Source organism: Marmota marmota, unplaced genomic scaffold, assembly GCF_001458135.2.
Source record: "Marmota marmota marmota unplaced genomic scaffold, marMar, whole genome shotgun sequence".
Classification (NCBI taxonomy): Eukaryota; Metazoa; Chordata; class Mammalia; order Rodentia; family Sciuridae; genus Marmota; species Marmota marmota.
Genome location: NW_026000016.1, coordinates 35003743 through 35023899, shown reverse-complemented (window position 1 = coordinate 35023899; position 20157 = coordinate 35003743). Strand labels below are relative to the sequence as shown.

The following is a 20157-nucleotide window of genomic DNA, read 5'->3' as shown; positions in this document are numbered from 1 at the left end:
CAAAGGAAATGTACAATTCTAAGGATAGGGGAATACTCCGTGGGGGGGGGGGGGACCACAATGCATTGTTCTTTAATAAAAATAATTATTTTAAATATGAGATTAGTTATTAAAGAAGAGAAGAATTTTAATAAAGTAAAATCAGGAATTTCTTTTGGTTTAGGAAATCAAAAAATAAAAAATTTCAAGTTCAAGTTTAATTGTATTAACTCAGTTTGTAGTTATACAAGAATGTAGTTAAACAAGAAGGAATGTTCATATACAAAGAACTCCTTCCCAGTTATTTAAGTCCAGGTGACAGGAAGCAGATTTAAGTATACAATGGAAATTTATGTATGGTCACTAGCTATGTGACCCTGGGCAAATGTTGGAAGAATTCTTCCTGTTTTGTTTTTTTGTCTTTAATTTCCTTTCTGAAACACTGTGGTAATGATTAGGAAAAATAAAATATATAAAAGTGTTTTGTAATGTAAACTACTATTAGAATTACCTTGCTGATTCTGGATCCAAAATCAGGGCCTCTATGGCATGAGATATTAGTAAACAGCTCTGCTGCTGTCTAGGTTATTGTTAAGGTTAAATATGAAAACAGAGAAACCCACTATGGATTTTATAGTATCTGAATACTCAAAGAGTCAAGATGAGGATTGTGTTTTTAGTGAAATCATAATGTTATGCACTCAAATGATCTGTGGCTCTATTTCTTCTAAGATATACTGCCTGTCCTAGCAGCTGTCAAACTCTGTTTCAGAAAGGGTATTTCAGATGTGCATAAAGTGGAAAAGGGGACCAGGCAACAGACCTGATAATTCACAGCAACTACTTTTATCTGTCTTAGATAACCAGGTTCTTCACAAGAATTTGAAACAAACAAGAAAAGAAAACAAAAAAGGTTTCATTGCTACAAGTTTTGTTTTTTTTTTTTAAAGAAATAAACCAATGGTCTGTAGACTTTTACCTTCATGATTCCTCAGCTAGGACTCAAGGGGTCTCTCAATTCCCTTGAAATTATATGTAAATTTTGGGGTATGATATGCATTTTGTAGGGCAGAGGGTTCATAGTATCCATTAGGGTTTCATCAATAAACTAAAAATGTCAAGAACTATTGATTGGCAAATCCTACAACTTAATGTAATTTTTTTTTCCTCTTTCCAAAAATGATTTGAAGTTCTTAATAAGAAAACATGGAAGGCTGGGGATGTGACTCACTGGTAGAACACTGGTAGGTCTAGAATGCATGAGTTCTGAATTGATTCCCTAGTACTAGTACTGCTGGGGTGGTGGGGGGAGGGGGAAAGAAGAAGAATGAAAAATGTAAAGAGGTTTTAGGAAACAAAAGTGATGATTAAAACTACTGACTAGATCATTGATAAAGGTGATGAGAACCAGCCATGAAGAAAGTTGAGGTGAAACACAAAATGTTCTCTAGTGGCAAAATGTACTGCTGGAACTCAAGTGGGCACAAGGTATACACCACACTGGTAGGACTGGGGTTGTTTATTATTATTATTTTTAATGTAGATGGGGTCTTGCTATGTTGCCTAGGCTAGCCTCCAACTCCTGGGTCCAGGTGATCCTCCTGCCTCATCCTCCTAAGTAGCTGGAACTATAGGAGTATGCCACTATGCTGGGCAGGACTCAGGTTTTGGATATTCTCTTCCTGGAAGTAGAGAGAGAACACCACTGAGCCACCACTTTTTTTTTTTTTTTTTTTAAAGTCTGGCTTAAATTAAAAAGTATAATTATTCTGTTTATATTCATAGGGAGAAGTTATTAATTATAAGAAATTTGAGGGCTATCTAATGTAGATTTTGTGTACAGGCATTGCTGAAGTATTTAGTCTACATTTAAAAAGAATACTTCCCCAAAACAAGAAATACAAGATGAGCAAGCTTAGGATACAGTTCTACATTCCTCAAAGTTGCAGAGTCAGCATCAAAAGATGCCTGATAAAGATCCGCATATCTGGAGGCAAGGCTTCGGAATTCTTCCATGGACTGTTTCATCTGTAAAGAAGGAAAACAATCAATATGACAAACAAACATGCTACTCTTATTGCATAAACAATACAAAAATGAAAACCTAAAAAACCCTATTCTTAGACAAAAATTCTCAGACAAATTTTCAAGGAAAATTACTCTTATCATTCCATTTGTTTTCATAAACTTTGTTAAATAAAATCAACATAGATAACAAATGAAACTACAAATGTTGATAAGATTATGATTTCTATATAATATATAGAAATACAAACATTAACATTTTACCTTCAAGTTCTACTAAAATAATTTTCAAAAACATTTCAAAGTTTCTTTAAATTACAATTCCATTCTCTTTATATAAATATATAGAACCCAATGAGACATCATTGATCACTTTGTTGCTCTAATAACACATTAGTCTATATGGCAAGAAAGATAAGTTAATAAGCATTTGACACAATGTCTGAGTCAAATTTCTGATTTTCCCTTTCAGAACTTTTTATCTCATAGTCAGTTTAAAAAACCTCAAGAAAATAAAAACTGCACTGAATGCAGAGTTAACACCTGCCTGATTGGAGATTCGACCACATCTCTGAAGGTCATTTCCTAAGGTCATGGCAATTGTTGTGGCAATCGCAGGTGGGGGGCTTGTTTTTAGGCTATTACAAGTGCAGATGAGTTGAGAGAAGGCTTGTAGAAGGTCAATCCTGAGTTTTACAAATTCACACTGAAAACTTAAAGGATTCAGCGGTGTACTGGCAGCCTGGAATAAAAAAGAGATATTTAAGGCAAAGTAAACACAACAGGGAGATGGGGCAGCACTAATTAGAGTTGGTTTTCTGAATCTGCAGATTCTGTGTCTGTGATTCAACCAAGCTTGGTTAAAAATATCTGGAAAACAAATTGCATCTATAATGACATTATAGACGAATTTTTCTTGTCTTTATTCCCTAACCAACATAATATAACAACTAACTACATAGCATTTAAATTGTAGTAGGTATTATAAGAAATCTAGAGATAATTTAAAATGAGGATGTGCCTAGGTTACATGCAAATGCCATTTTATTCAAGGGATTTGAGTATCTGTAGATTGTGGTATATGCAGAGGGTTAAGGAACCAATCTTCCTGAATACCAAAGATGACTATATTTGTCAGTTTATTCACAAGTACAATAGTTACAACACTGATGGATAAACACCTAAATTTTATATAGAGAATTATATAATATTAGAAAGAGAAACTTGTTATTAGCATCAGCTCTTCATGTTCTATCAACTTACAACAAACAGTTCCTTCCTTCTTATATTCACAGACACCCCACAACCTGTGGGCTTGCTAGATCGTTATCAATTAAGACATCATTTTAGAGATGATTGAATGACATTACTATTTTTCCAAGGTCCTTTATCACCTTTCTCCCTTTCTAATCTGAAATTCTCATCACTGGAATCATTAATATCGTCTTGAAAAGTTGGGCAGGAAGGAAAAGAAAGATAAGGACAGGAGAAATATTTCTAGACAGTTACTGTTTAAAAAAAGCACAAAATTGTCTCAAGGCTGCCTTCAAACCCACATTAATTTAAAAAGTTTCTAAGTGGACACTTGAGAGACCCTGAGAAGCCACCAAGAAAGAATAGGTTATTGCACACAAATAAGTTTCAATGAGGATAGAGGGGTGAACGGGGTAAGTCTTGGATGGCAAAGAGTAGCATTAGCTAGGTAGGGGGCGGGGGTGGATGGGGTGGGAATGATAAGTCAAACCAGCATGAAAAGAGAACTAAGATAATTACTTCATCTATTTAGCAAACGTCCAAGTGGAGAACTTAGCTGTTTTCAACAAAAGGCACATACTAAGAATATGCTAATTTAATAATAAAGGGAGGCATGGAGAAATTAATCTTCCTCTATGATATGATCTTCTTAAAACTTGCTGATGCTGTTTCTTAGACTCTACCTCATACTACTTTGTTAGCAGGAGAGCCAGACATGCATTTTAGGGATTCTAGGAATCAGTTACAATATTATCCATTTGGCCAAGTATCACATATTGACTTTAATGTACTTCTGGTGTCAAATATGAATTATATTAAGTGATAAGTCATGTTTTACTCTACAAAATAAGAAGCTACTCCCTACATTCCTTATAAGAGTATACACTCACCTGATATCCTTCTCAAACTGCCAAGGCCCTTGATGAAACATTTCCTATTAAGTAGAGGTAACAACTATACTCAGTATATTTTCTTTGTGGTCTTCAACCTTTGTAATATTTTGTTCTAATTATGAAACAGTACATATTAAAGTATTAATGAGACCCTTTCAATTGTTTTTAATTTCTTAAATGAGTTCTGATTTGCTCTTGTAAAAAGACATATTTGCTCTGCCTTCTCTGCCCTAGCACCTACTGGCTATTTTAAATTTACTGCTTGTCAACAACTTTAGAAGGGACAGGCATACTATGATACTGTAATATAAATACAGTACGGACCATCTTACCAGACAAAAAACACTGGTAATATTGTTCTAACATGCATCATAAAACTGAAAGATAAGCAAGGTACAGTCACAGCGAGAAAGATTTGTCTGCTACTCTGGATTTATTTCTAACAAGAAACATTTGATTGATGATAACCTTGAAAGTGATGTTCCATCTTGGATCATGTTATATTGAAGGAAAGCAATGTTAGATATAGAACACATGTTCAAAAAGAACACAGAAAATATAGATTTGTCAGAGGTCAAAGACTTTAAAATTTAGACTCCAGAACTATGAGTAAGGCTGAAAGGAAATAAAAGAAGTATCATTTACTTTCCTTTACACTAGGGCTAAAACTTAAACAGCAGATAAAACAAACACTGTTATAGTCAGAACTATCCCAAACCTTCCCCAGGAAGGAATTATTTCATTCAGTTCAACACAGCCAGGCAAAGAAACAACGATCGTCTTCTCATACTCACTCTGGGCTGAGAAGAATGGCTGGCAGAACTGTACCCATTAGCTAAATCCCTCTTTTCCTGTCCTATTATTTGTTATTTTTCTTCTTTGTGTCTTTTTCCCCACTTTTGTTTAAACATACGGAGTTAAATTATCTTAAATGTGCATATAATGCTATTTCACTGAATTTCTGATTTATAGAATATGGCGTATTTTCTAAATGAAGCTAGCTAAAGAAAATAATGAGGGTAAAAAGAAAATAACCTGATAAGTTCATAAAAAAAATACATGTAACAATCACATTAATATAAAATTCACCTGTTTTTTTTGTTTGGTATGGGGGATTGAGCCCATGGGCACTTAACCACTGAGCCACATCTCTAGCCCTTTTTGTATTTTATTTAGAGATAGGGTCTTGCTGAGTTGCTTAGGGCCTAAGTTGCTGAGGCTGGCTTTGAACTCGAGATCCACCTGCCTGATCTGCTAGGATTGCAGGTGTGCATCACCACGCCCAGTAAAATTCACCATCTTAACCATCTTTAGGTATATACCGAGTATATTCATATTGTCATAAAATATCTACGGAACTTCTTCATCATGAGGAACTGAAAATTCTATACTCATAATCTCCCTTTCCCCCCTCCCAACCCAACAGTAACCACCATTCTACTTTCTGTTTCTATGTATTTGACTATTTTATTTTATTGTATTGTAGTTTTTATTTATTATTTATTAATATTTATTTATTTTATTGTATTTTTATTCATTTATTTATTTTGCAGTGCTGGAGATCAAACCTAGGGCTGCGTGCATGCAAGGCAAGTGCTCTACCACTGAGCCAGAAACCCATCGCCCAAAGACTTTTTATAATTTTCCTTTCCCCTTCCTTTCCTTTTTGATGGATTGAACTCAGGGCACTTTACTGCTGAGCTACATACCCAGTCCTTTTTGTGTTTTATTATAAGACAAGGTCTTACCAAGTTAGCCTAGGTTGGTCTCGAACTGCGATCTTCCTGCATCAGCCTCCGGAGAAGCCAGGGTCACAGCCATACTCCACCAACTATAATTTTATTTCTAAGAAGCCAGACAACTCTATTATTTATCATTATGTTGGGAAATTAAACACCCAATGTTGCTATGGGGTTCCCATAAGCACAGAATTTTGACCTGTGATTTATCTGAAGCAGGTGAAAAGCTGCTTCAGATAAATCACACCTTACCTTAAGCCTCCTCTTAAGGAATACCTTGTACAATCTCAGATTGTGATAGTTTATATCAGGAAGCAAATGAAGTCCATGTTCATATGAACTCAGAAAACTATTCAAAAAACTTCTCACTTGTCAAGTGAACAGATAAAAGAACAATTTTCAAAAAACCCTGAGAGTATAGTATAACCAGAAATGTGGGAATTTTCCAAGGACTCTAGGGATCCTACTGCCTTCTCCTCTAGACAATTCTGAAGTGGAAAATAATTTCTTTAACACCTGATCAACCCACCATGGGAGGGTCTCATCATGTTGCCCAGGCTGGCCTCAAATGATCTTCCTGCCTCAGCCTCCAGAGAAGGTGGAATTATAGGCATGAGTGCCAGACTTCTGTTTCTTTTTTAAATCTTCAAAGCACTGTGTTTGGTATATAGCAAATTCTTATAATCTACTGAATAAAAGAACTACACTTTAAAAAGGGAAAATCTGAGGCCCAATAACTTCAGGTTGCAGTGTATTTATGGCAGAACTGAGACTTAAGGGTATCCTGTCTGTGAATCAAGTGCTTTCTTCCTATGTCAGAATTCAGTACTTAATTATTGCCAACCCTCATTAAATATACATACTTCACAAATCATTTAAAAGAGTATTAAACATTCAGCAGAACTTTCTATAAAATTAATTCTATCTATAACACTCTTCTGTAAGCAAGCCTCTTTCAGTTTTTATCATTTAATATAATGAATAATTAACAATTTTCTGCCCCACATAAACTAGAAAATGAAATAATTTTATTGATCTGAACCAATATTATAACCTCAAATATTCTGAAGCATTTATTAGCCTGATATAGCCAACAACAATCTATTCCCAGAATCATGATAGATGACACCACCCTTTAAATGGAGAGGAGGCTTAAGGTAAGGTGTGAGCTAAGCATGAGTGAGGCCCTGGGTTCAATCCCCAGCATCCACTTAAAAAAAAGAGAGAGAGAGAGAAAAAGGAGGGGAGCCTCTACATTCTTGTTAAATAGGTGTCAATCAGTTCTAGTGTAAAAACATAAAGGATACTTCAAAGAAATATGTGCCCCACAGTAGTCTGAACATAGTCTCTTTACTGTCTATTTATTCTTTGATCTCCTTTGAGGTATTTCTTCTGGGATGGCCCACCATTAAAAAATATTTTATATATGTTATAAATGTGTGTAAATAGGAACCAAAGTTTTAAGGTCCTGTCTCACTTACAACATGCAATTTTTAAAGTTGTATAACAATACTTCAAAAATGATTAATGTTGATTATATAAACTCTTTACTTTTAAGTGGAAAAAGCCCTTCATTGATGCAGAAAATGCTCATTTTATGGAATAGAAATAGGTTTTACTTAGGAATATAATTTAAAGAAAACAAGAAATATTAAAGGTTTTCCTTCTCTGCAACCCTTACACTTTCTTGGCAGAGAAAATAAAAATTACAGGTGACCAATTGTTAATTTGGATATCACACAGAGGTAAAAAGGGGCACACTAATCCTTGATAATTTCTTTATCTATAAAGCAAGAAACTCACTGAGGATGCAGCTCAGTGAAAGAGAGCTTGCCTAGCATGCACAGGCTCTGGGTTCAATTCCTAGCGTCACAAAAGAAAGCAAAAAAGTCTATTTACTAAGCAAGTTAACTGCAAGGTATGAGATGAGGTTAGGAGTTTACGTTTGATGGTGGTATGCGTCAGGCTGAGATCTTATTAATGGAGTCCAGAGAGGAGGGATTCTGTCTCCATGCTATTTATCCTGAATTCAGCAATCCTTTTACATGTGGTACCTCACATTTTATAAAAACAGAACATACACTTTCATCAATCTATGAATTTTAAAAAGGGGACAGGGCTAAGGTTTATTTTCATGACCTACTTGTAAATTTGATATTGCCAGATATACATACCAGCAGTGATCTCTCAAGTAGTTAAAATAGAATAACCCCCAAATAGAGAGAATTCACACACAAATCATTATCACCAAGGGAAATTAAAAAGACTTACTGTTAAGGAGGCAATCCCTTTGTGGTAGAATTTTAAAGACTCAGCAATGCAAGAAAGCGCTGAACTGTAATTCTCCTCTTGCAACCCAGTAAGACACTGTTCTGCATGTGAGAACTCCTTCAAACTATTCAGCCAGAAGTAGAAGTGTTCTGAGGCAACCTGAGTCAGCAAACTCTGATAAAGCTCTCTGGCCATGTCATGATTACCCTGAAAAAGAAAGAAAGTAATAGAAGGGGCACACGATGAAGTTCTTGCATTTGAAGTTGATACAGCAAGTCAAAGACAAACCCAAACTCTAGATAAGCTTGAATAAGCATTCCTCATATTATGTAATTTTTTTGAGATTCAGTCTGAATATTTCCTCAGAGAAAATATGCTGAGCTGCTTTTATGTAACATATGCCTTAAGTTCTTTACTAAAACAGTTCCAGTTTCAAAGAGAAAACAAATGCAATTAACTATAATCCAAGACGAGATCTTTAGTCTGAAATAGAAATATAGAAAGTATATGTACTTACTATATACATGTCATTCTGAATGAGCTATTATTTTGTGAAGTAAAAGGAACCCTGGGGGGAGGGGCAGTTGTAGGGGGGAATGTGAATACCATTCAATGCCTGGGGGTCAGGGATGCTCAATGTCTGCAATGCTTTGATGCTTGGGTGGTTTGTTATAACAAAGAACATTATCCTGCCAATAGTGTTCCTCTCCCATTTGAAAAACAGTTTAAAACCTGAGAATGTATACTTCAATCACCCAGACAAATGCTTCTCAAAGTCTCTGGACCTAGATCCAAAGACTTCTGTACTACTTAACCTTTATATTTCTTCTCAAAGAAAGTTAATAAAAATTGTTGGGCTTTTCATATCACTAAGAAAAGTACACTATATCACAACTTTCCTGCTTCTTTTAAAGAATGATAAGGTTGGGAAGAGAAAGGGAAGAAAGATAATATATTGATAAAGGAGGCAGAAACAGTAGACATCATGAAAGTAGTATGAACAATCTATAGCCAGAGTTCGATTTTAATTTCCTCATAACACTGATAAACACCAACAACAAATACAGCATTCTGTTATGAGAAAGGTTAAAACTTCGGTCCTTTTCTTCATCATTCTTAGAACCTATGAGTAAAAATTACTTCAACCTTTATTTTCAGTTTTGATGACTAATAATCACAAGATATACAATATATGACTTGACATTTCCCTCAACCCTGGTTACTCGGAAGAATACATACCATTCGGGAAGCCTGTCTGGCAATTCGGTACACAGTCCATCCATTGGAGACACTTTCAAGCTGCTGCTTAATTACTGCCTTTACTTCAGCAGATAATGCTTTCTGGCTGGCTACAAAAATCACAGTAGCCAAACTCACCTAACATTGAGCAAGAAGTAAGAAATTCATGTAATTTTGTCCAGTATCACAGATAACCTACCCAAGAGGGAAAAAATGAACTAGGGTTCATTTAAAAAGAATAAATTTGTTTTTCACTGACATTTATTTTTAGAATTTCTTTCTAAAGCCACTGAACAACTGATTCCATTAAGAACATTATTTCTGAAAGTAAATAATTAGAAACAATGTCCATTCATAAGGATAAATACAATCACAAAATGAGATCTCATACGTCAGTGAATTTCATAGTTATACTTATCAATATAGATGATTAGCAAAATTAGAAAACTGCAAAGGATTTCAGTAGTATAACATTTACATAGTTAAAATACACAAAGTAATACTACATATTACTTAGGGACATACATTTATCATGCATAGGAATGATAAATACCAAATTCAGGATGGTGGTTACCTCTGAGAGAAGGGAGATGCTATTAGGGTGCTTCAGCTGTATTGGTGATACTTTCTATAGATTCCTGGGTCTTACTCTGTCTTAAACCAGCTGATGAATGCAAGAGCTTTTATTGTATTATTCCTTAGATTTTTTTTTCATAATTAAAAACTGCCTTCTGCCAGGCACAGTGCCACACGCCTGTAATCCCAGTGATTTGGGAGGCTGAGACATGAGGATGTGCGTTCAAAGCCAGCCTCAGCAAAAGTGAGGTGCTAAGCAACTCAGTGAGACCCCGTCTCTAAATAAAATACAAAATAGGGCTGGGGATGTGGCTCAGTGGTTTAGTGTCCCTAAGTTCAATCCCCGGTACCCACCAGAACAAATAAACAACAACAATAACAACAACAAAAACCTGCCTTCAAGTAGTACTTATAAAAAAGGGATTAAAAAACTTGAGTTTAAAATGCTACTTCAATAGAAAATAAATGTGACCAACTATCTATTGTTGATAGAAATGAAGATATTGTTAAACACATTGTGATAACTGCATGGTGTCATTTCCATGACCACTTCCATTTAGTCATCAGGGCAACATTTTCTGATAGCCAATAATGAGATGGGGGTCAGTCTTTTACTCAATGTCCCTTGAGGATCACTCATAAAACAGGCATGAATAAGTCATTGCTTTTTTCCAAGTTCTAGCTTCAGGTGAAGAGAAACAACATGGAGTGGTCCTCTTAGAGCTCTCATTTAATTTATGACTCTTCGGAATGTAGCCTACTCTAAGCCTCGGAGAACTTTCAACGAAAAATTATTTTATAAGCCTTTACAGCTTCTGTTGCTTTTCCAAGCACCCAAGTTTCCTAATCCCAAGTCTATAGAAGCCTAAATTGAATCCTAAACAGCTGTACAGGTCCTGTAATGGAAAATGGAATTTGGGTAAATTTATTGTCATTATTAGATTTCTAACATATTTTCTGAGGTGCAAAATAGTTTAGTTTATTATTTATTTGTGTAAGAAATTCATTTTCATTTCATCCTTTGTGATAAAAGAAAAACATAAGATTGAAGGCTTTGGCTAAAATAAGCTGACCTGACAGAGTTTAGGAAGAAAGTAATTTTAGATCTGAAGTAAACATGGCTTCCATGTCAAAAGTGAAAACACACCTTGCGTATCCCTCATTTGAAATGCTTATGACTAAAAGTATTTCATTTTTTGGAATGTTTGCATAGATTTTACTGTTTGAGCATCCTTAATTGGAAATACTCTGAAATCTGAAACTTTTAAAGCAGTTTTGAACAGTTTCTGCTTACAAAGTTTTAGATTTCAGAAGAATTCAGGTTATGGATTTCTGGATTAGGGATGTTCAATTTGCAGTACAAAAAAATTCATCGTCAGGGCTGGGGTTATGGCTCAGCGGTAGAGCGCTCACCTCCTATGTGCAAGGCCCTGGGTTCAATCCTCAACACCACATAAAAATAAATAAAAGTTATTGTGTACAGCTACAAAAAAAATATTAAAAAAAATTCATCGTACCCATTTTATACTGACTTCAGCACACTCTCAGTCTTTGATATTACTTTAACCTATTTGTTTCGTAAGGAAAGTCAATCAGTAGAGTTGACTTCTTAAACTAATTCCCCCCTAGACTAGATCTTGTCATTCCAGAAGGTTTTAAAAAAGGCTGTTTACCAGAAGTTCCTGTTGCTTGTCTGTGGCTGATCGTCCGATCACCTTGTAGAGCTCCATGAGGTCACCAAGCATTCCATCGCCCAACACTGGCAGCTGCATGGCAATAGCTGCCAGGCAATGGCACATCAGGATCCGGGCAGCATCCTGAGCACTGTGCAACTGAGTTAGCAAGGTCTCAACCACTGACTGGCTAAGATGGGGCCTGCCCTTGGCCAATTTCACCATACAATTTAGAGCAATCTGCACACCAAAAAGAAAGTGGACTAGTTACTCTTTGAATGTAGTTAAGTAAAACTATAAAGAAAAGAAATTTGTATAAATTATTGATAAAAATCAAGGGGAATGTTTTTTACAGGCATAACTTTTTCTTCTTCTTTTTTTTTTTTTTTTAAAGAGAGAGAGAAAGAGAGAGAGAGAGAATTTTTAATATTTATTTTTTAGTTTTGGCGGACACAACATCTTTGTTTGTATGTGGTGCTGAGGATCGAACCCGGGCCGCACACATGCCAGGCAAGCACGCTACTGCTTGAGCCACATCCCCAGCCCCATAACTTTTTCTTCATAAGAAATGTGTGACACACTAAATCTCACATTGGGATTGTGAAGTATACCATATTTAAAGTAACAAGTCAGGACTGTATATCAATCTATCAACCGTTCACTTCAATCTAAGATCATTAAAAAAAAAAAAAGACAAGATGCAGATCATAAGATCATAAGGAATAATGCTGAGAAGGTAAATATATGCCAACCATCACCATAATTGTACTGCTACTACTTTTCAAGAGCTGAATCAAAAGTGAGGTTTGTAAACTACCTATGCCTGCATTTCCCAGGAAGATTATAAAACTATAGATCCCTATCCCAAATTTAATGAGTTAATGTGCATGTGTGTGTGTATGTTGGGGTTACAATCTTAGAAAGATGCCCTCAGTGACTCTCATCCCACTGATGGGAGACAGGGGAGGGCTTTAGAGTTTCTCTCTCTCAGGCCTAGTTAATGATATCACTAATATCCCAGCCATGGAAATCCTTTCACTTTTTCATAGCCAAATGATTTTTTGTCAAGTTTCTAATAAATATCCACAACTGGTGTGGTGCTTGGAACATATGTGACAAAAGGCTGAAGTTCATCTTGCCCTTACTAGCTAGGTAGTTTTAAGCAGGTTACTTATCTCTCTGAATCTTAATTTTCTAATAAGAAGGAGACAAATTTCATGAAAAGAAATATATACAAAGACCTTCAACATAATAGACACTCTAACAAGTAATAACAATTATAAAATTCTAATACCTCCTCACTATCTATCTATAAAATCAATTCCAAGTTTTTAAGCATGATATTTGATTTTATCCATGATCTAGCTTGTTATGATTTGGATATGAGGCACCCACACCCCAAAAAGCTCATGTGTGAGGCAATGAAGGAATATTCAGAGTGGAAAAGATTAGATTATGAAAACTGTAAACTAATCAGTGGATTCATTCATTTGCTGGATTAGTAACTATAAGCAGGTAGCTTGTGGCTAGAGGAAATAACCCATTAGATACATGCATTTGGGGTTTACATTTTGTCCCTGGAGCCTTGTGCTCTTTCTCTCTCTCTTTGCTTCCTGGCTACCACGAAACAAGCAGCTATCCTCTGCCATGCCCATCTGTCATCATGTTCTGCCTTACCTCAGTGCTTGGAGTAAAAGAACCGGCCAACCATGGACTGAACCTCTGTAACCATGAGCCAAAACAGACTTTTCCTGCTCTAAGTTGTTCTTGTTGGGTATTTTGGTTACAGTGAAAAAAGTTAAGTGTACAATTACTTTTCCAATTTCCTATTATGTCATCTGGTCACAATGGGTTACTCACCATTCTTCCTATGTAACAGGTGAACTGCTGCTTTCAAGTCTTTTGTAACAGTGGTCCCTTGGGCTCGAATAATTTCCTTAATTACTAAAATTCTAATCTGTCTTTCAAGGATCAACTCATATAACATCAACTCATTGAAGCCTTCTCTAATATTCTACATTAAAATAATCTCACTCCCAACTTTGTCCTCTCATTAGAATTGTTCCTTTGTTTATACACCAGAGATTTTGGTGTATTTGGCTTGGTACTATAGTCCCTTTTATGAATGTCAATATCCTACTCCAGTTGGGAAACTCCTCTAACACAGAGACCTTTCTTAATTATCTATGCCACTGTGTCAAGTCCAATGTTTTATGGAAACCTACAATCTTCAAAGGGATTTGTTTTTTGCTTTAAAATTTGTTTTAAATGTACTGTGATTCTAAGGAAAAAATCCTCTCAGAATGTATTGTCAAACACACATGTTGTCTATTTCCTTCCTCCATCTCTACATCAACTATTATTAATGGTATTACCATTTTTAGTATTCATCCCTATGATCACATCACACCTTTTCTTAACATGCCAAATGAGTCAATGTCTCTTTCAAACCGTAACTTAGTTAAAGTTCTTATATTCTTCAATGTAAGTTCTAAAGTTCTCATATTCTTCAATGTACATCTAAAGTTCTTATATTCTTCAATATACATCTAACAGCTTTTACTTGTATTACCTATGTTTTTTCAATTACTAATTTTGCATCATCACAGATTATATTTCATGTTTCACTCCAATAACAGTATTTCATTTCACTTTTGAAAATCTAAAACATACCTAAAATAACTTTTTTACTTAAAGTGAAAATTCTTTTCTTTTTTTTTTTTTTGGCAGTACTGGATGCTTTACCATTGAGCTACATCCTTATCCCTTTTTATTTTGAGACATGGTCTCACTAAGTTGCCTAGGCTGCCCTTGAACTTGCAATCCCCTCCTGCCTCAGCCTTTCTGGTCACTGGGATTACAGGTGTGCACTACCACACTGACCAAAAGTGAAAATTCTTAATGGTTATTCCCTTTGCTTATAAACTAGGGCTTCTATATTTAAAAAAAAAAAAAAAAAAAAAAAAGTTAGGAATATACAAAAAAGTACGTAATTTTCTTTGCATGTCCTCATTGACTATATCAATCAGTTTAATACTACGTTTGTCTAGAGATGAGTTTTGTGAAAATTTAGTTCACAATCAGGCACAGTGGTGCACTCCTTTAATTCCAGTGGCCTAGGAGGCTGAGGCAGGAGGATTATAAATTCAAAGACAGCCTCAGCAACTCAGCGAGGCCCTATGCAACTCAGAAAGACCTGTCACTAAATAAAATATTTAAAAAGGGCTGGGGATGTGGCTCTCTCTGGGTTTAATCCAGGTACCAAAAAAAAAGAAAAAGAAAATTTAGTTCACACTGTTCTGTTAATTTACTTTGCTTCTAGTGAAATTACTTGTTAAACACCTTGATTAATTAAATAACCTTTCTAGGTTTCTGTATAAATGAAGATACTGTCTTATACCACTGAGGTAGAATTCTCAGCAATCCCTATCCACAACACCACACATGCAAAGGTAAACAGTGGGAGGAAAGAGATAATGCTCCTAAAACCAACCAACCAACCAACCAACCTTCCTTCCTTCAAACCCAAGGGTGCCTTACCACTGACCTACATCCCTAGTCCTTTTTATTTTTTGAGACAGGGTCTCACTAAGTTTTTTAGGGCCTTGCTAAGTTGCTGAGGCTGGCCTCAAATTTGTGTTCCTCCTGCCTTAACCTCCTCAATTGCTGGGATTACAGGCATGTGCCACTGTGCCTGGCCTTCCTAAAACCTTTCACTTTCACAATCTCAGTATCAAAGTCCTCAAATTTTTATTATTTTTCACAAGGACTAAGTAGCCTTGGGAAGCTTGCTCTAAGAACACTTTAGAAGGAAGCAACTATTGATCAAAGCACATAGGGTAAAAATAATAAGGTATTAAAAAACCAAACACAGAATTCTGCCCAAGCCCTAATCCAAAATTTTATATAGTATCAGTCTTGACCAAACTTACCCTTTTCTTGACAAGAAACAGTTATATTTGTTAGGACTCTTACTCCATGAGCTGCAATGCCCCTGTTGTTATGGTAACAGCACTCTTGGGCTAATTTGACTAAATCAGAAGATCTAGGGGAAGAACCCACATTTCCTGAACAAGTTGAAAAAAGCAAGACAGATTATAATTCATTCATATAGTTCAAAAGCGATTCAGTTTATAAGTTCAGTTTAAGTTTAATGAGAAAATCCCTAACAATAAATTTGACAAAATTTTTTTACCTTGACCCCTATTGCCACCATTTCTCTTTACCCATCAAGGCACGTCAGGTATATGCTAGCAGTTTTGTAATGACTATGATCTAAAATCAATATGACTTTCCCATAAAAATATTAATAAAAATTGACAGAAAAAGTGTAAAATCCAAAACAACTATAGATAGCATCCTGGGAATTCTAAAGGAATTGGATTAAGATGGATGTCACTGTAGGATTCTTGTCAGATAAAACCACTCCTTGAAGAGAGCAAATATAGGAATTACTGAATACAGAGCTGGGAAATTCTGGGATCACGTGATTCAATACCCTATTTTTATAGAAGAAGTCAAAGATATTAAGTAGCCTGCCATCAAGGTCTATTTGTTACAAATGCGCTATTTTTGTGCTTTGTATCTTAAGTTCTATGCTACAAATTGCAGCAACTTTTTAAATTCACATTTCAAATTCTGCTATGGAGGGCTGAGTTGTGACTATTTTAATTTACAGGAGAGAAGATCCCAGTTATAACTGGATGAGCTTCAAGAGGAATAAGGAGATTTAAGCTTGTTTATCTTATTAGAAGAATTTGTCATTCTTGTCTTAATTTCCTCTGCTTATTTCTCCATGACTCTTGTCAACTTCAACCTTGTTTTTCATACCAAAGGTAACCATGTTTTTTGAGATTGACAGGAACACTATTAATAATAGTTAATTACAATAGGTATAAACCAAGATTACCCTAGACAGTGTTGTTATATGGTCATCTTATTGATTTCTAGTTTAACACAAAAATATTAGCTTAGGTAAAACTCTCAGTGCTTTTAAGATAAGCGAAATATTAGAAAGATGAAAGTATATATTCTTTTTTTAAATTATGAGAATTGTATTTTCTCTAATTTTCTTGCTCATGTGATAAAGACAATGCAGATTCCTCTATAAATTTGCAAACATGTTTTATAAATTGCTTTTTTCTTTTTCTCCTTATTAATAATCCCTATAGAAAACTTGAAAAAGGTAGGAAAATTCAAGGAAGAAAACAAAATCTTCCCAAATCCCACAAATCAGCAAGAACTTACTGTTAACATTTTAAAGAATAAGATTATTGTAATAATTTTGAGTTATTTAGAAATAATTTTCTAAGATTAAAAACACAGTTCTAAAGGCACAACAAATAGTAGAAAAGATTAGTGAGAAAAAAGTCTCCCTCATCCACCTAATGCTACCAATTTCTTAGGTTATTATTTGCAAGCATATTTATTCCTTTCTTTTCCCTTTTTTATCCACTATTCTACACCTTACTATAATTTTCTTTAAGTATTATCAAGACTGTTTCACGCCATCTTTCTTTTTAATAAACTGCACGGATTTCTATTGCAATAATATATTGTAATTTCTTTAATGAATACCTTATTGACAGACATTTTTATGATGCTCCACCAATGCACAATATTTTGCTATTACATGAATGAATCTATAAATGATATTGTGTATATAATTTCTTTTCTTTTCCTCCTTCCTTTTTCTTTCTTTCTTTTTGGTACTACTGATCTCATTCTGGACACACAGCAACATATCTTCCCTACTTCTTACTACTGCTCCAAATTTAGTCTGTGGCATGGGAATGATTAATTAAATTCAGGCCACAAATGTGCATATTAGCTGTTAAGGGAGGCGTGGCAATAGAATATCAGGTCTTTTTAGCTTCCTAGTAAGACTAATATGGCAGGAAATTTCCTTTACTCAATAAAATCATCATATGCAGCCATAAGAAGGACAAATAAATGTACATTACAGTTCTTTAATTATTTCAGTTCAAATTAACTGACTAGAAAAGGAAGCAAAAGAGATTTCACAACATTTTCATTAGAACAACAAAGAACTGTAGCCTTAAGTCTGTTAGGTAAACAGGTTCCTCACTGAGTATTAATAAAAGCGTTTTAGAGTTAATAATTGTGAATAAGCAACTAGAAAAGCATTATTGAACTGTAATAAAATTTTAATCATCTTCCAGAGATATAATTTACACCTACAAGGAAGCATATGACATTTGTTTTTAAAATTCACCACCCGTTGGCCTTTGAAATGTACTTAAATTAAAGGGCATTTTGAGTCAGAGACATAAAAGCAAATCACCTATTTTAAGCATCCTCAAAAACACTGTTTCACTCGCATATAATTCAAAAAGGACAAATCAGAGAAGTAGTATCTGTGAGTTAAGATGAAGGAGGCAAGATTTTATTTTCATAAATATTAGTTAAGAAATCATTTTCAAATAAATCACTAGCATACAAAGGAGTATGAGACTAAAACCTTCCCAGATTTAAAACTTCACAGAGGAAACAACTTGAGACATAAACACAGATAAAAGACTTAGCCACATTATCTCTTCCTTACCTGGAGCTAAACTAAAGTACTGTTTGATGGCAATAGTCCCTGATAGTGTGGAAAGGACAGACAACATCCCCAGCTTTAAGCTGTCATAAGGAGTCTGGAGAGCACATTCACAGAGTGCCTGAAATGTGAAGAGAAATGAACACAGAATTTGAAACATCAATATACCTCTAAACTGTCAACTCCATTTAAATTTTCTAGCTTTTAGAAAAATCATACAAAAGGAATTTTATCCATGATTAAAAAACTTAGGTCAAACAGCCAAAATCGTAGAGAAGCCTAAGGAGACATGAAAACTAAATATAATGTAGCATCGTGGAACACAAAAAAGACTCTAGGTAAAAACTTAAGGAACTTGAATAAAAGATATACTTTAAATAATAATAATAATAATAATAATAATAATAATAATAATAATAAAAACAATGTATTAGTATTGGTTCTTTTGTGTGTGTGTGTGTGGGGGGGGTACTGGGGATTAAACCCATGGCCTTATGCATGCAAGGCAAACACTCTACCAACTGAGCTATATCTCCAGCCCAGTATTGGTTCTTTTATAACAAGTGTACCATATTACTATAAAAATGTCAACAATAGGGGAAACTGGGTGTAGTGTATGTGTACTATTTTCTTCACTTTTCTATAAATGCAAAACTATTATAAACCATTTTATTTACCTAAGATATATGTTATGTATGTGTATTTAAAAACATCGAGTATGTGACCACTCTATCTAATTTTTAAATAAGTACAGCTATCCTTCATTTCTATCATTTACTCTATTCCTAACTGTAATTGTCTGAAGTATTAACTAAAAACTAAATGTCAGTTTTTCTTTCATTGCAGTGAACTATGGATATATGCTCATAGCATGGTGACTCTTGCCTAGCCTGTGTGATAGGACTCTGCATAACATGACTATATGCAATACAGTGGAACAATTTTCTTGTAAAATGAGACTAATTCCATGCTCCCACAAAGGCAGAGTTTCAGAAAATGAACAAAACGTAAAGTCTAGGGGAAAATAAAAAATAAAATTTTGGAAATGGTTAAATTAACCAATAAGTTTAGTAAGATTAATTAAAACACCAACAAAATTTTGGAGGAGATTTGATTCCAAAGAGCACATGGAAAAATTAAAATCAGAAAATATCCAGATAAAAATCTGGAAAGCGGAGAAGGAAGATGGCGGCGAGGGGAGTGCATTGCCCCCGTGTGCTGCTTCACTGTGTGGGAGTATGACAAGTCAGGACGGCTAAAGGATATCTTGTTAGGAATTTCCAGCAATAGTGGGGTGCTCCGGAACCTGGAGGAAGGATTTCCATCGCACGAGGATCGGCTACGGGGACTCAAACGCGAGAGGTTTGTCGCACGGAGGGTAACACTGCTTATTCAGCAAATCGCCCCGCGGCTAGAGTCTGCAGCGCGCGCTGGGATAGAGACGCAGGGTTACAGCGCTGCAGATTCTGCCAGCCGCGCAAGCACTGTACTCAGAGCTGAATTCTGGGTTCGAGACGGGGGAAGGAAACGGTCCATCTCGGTTCTCCACACCGGTCAGACCACAGAGGAGGCCAGCAGCCACCATGTTGGTAAACTGACGTCACCTTTCCTGTTTTCGACTGACCGCAGCTCATTCAGCCATAGATCAGGTAATTTCAGGCTGCAATTCGCCTGCGGCTTGCAGACAGATTGCTAGGGTTCAGCGCCTGGGTGCTTCTTAGAACCTGATCTTATCGGAGAGAACACCGAGCGCGGGGCGGCCAAGTTCCGGCTCCCGGAACCGTCCCGGAACCGCCCTGGCCCAGGGCTGCGGAGCCTGCGGAGGCTGCTTCTTGGACACTGCCCCTACCAGAGCATACACCAAGCACTAAGCAGCCGAATTCCGGCTCCCGGAACTGAGCCCGCGGGGACTGCTTCTTGGAGCTTACACTTATAGGAGCTTACAC

At 35.6% G+C, this 20157-nt stretch overlaps 1 protein-coding gene across 1 annotated transcript in view; it reads right to left on the bottom strand.

Annotated features, from left to right (window-relative positions):
- The window catches only part of Ints7 (integrator complex subunit 7), a 75205-nt gene that overhangs the window by 12699 nt on the left and 42349 nt on the right, over positions 1-20157 (bottom strand). The window contains exons 8-15 of the mRNA XM_048809791.1: positions 18215-18332; positions 15567-15716; positions 11650-11912; positions 9401-9538; positions 8162-8368; positions 2552-2746; positions 1904-2007; positions 491-559 (exon numbers count right to left, since the gene is read on the bottom strand). Of these exons, the coding sequence (XP_048665748.1) occupies positions 491-559; positions 1904-2007; positions 2552-2746; positions 8162-8368; positions 9401-9538; positions 11650-11912; positions 15567-15716; positions 18215-18332 (1244 nt within the window). The remainder of the gene's footprint in view (positions 1-490; positions 560-1903; positions 2008-2551; positions 2747-8161; positions 8369-9400; positions 9539-11649; positions 11913-15566; positions 15717-18214; positions 18333-20157) is intronic.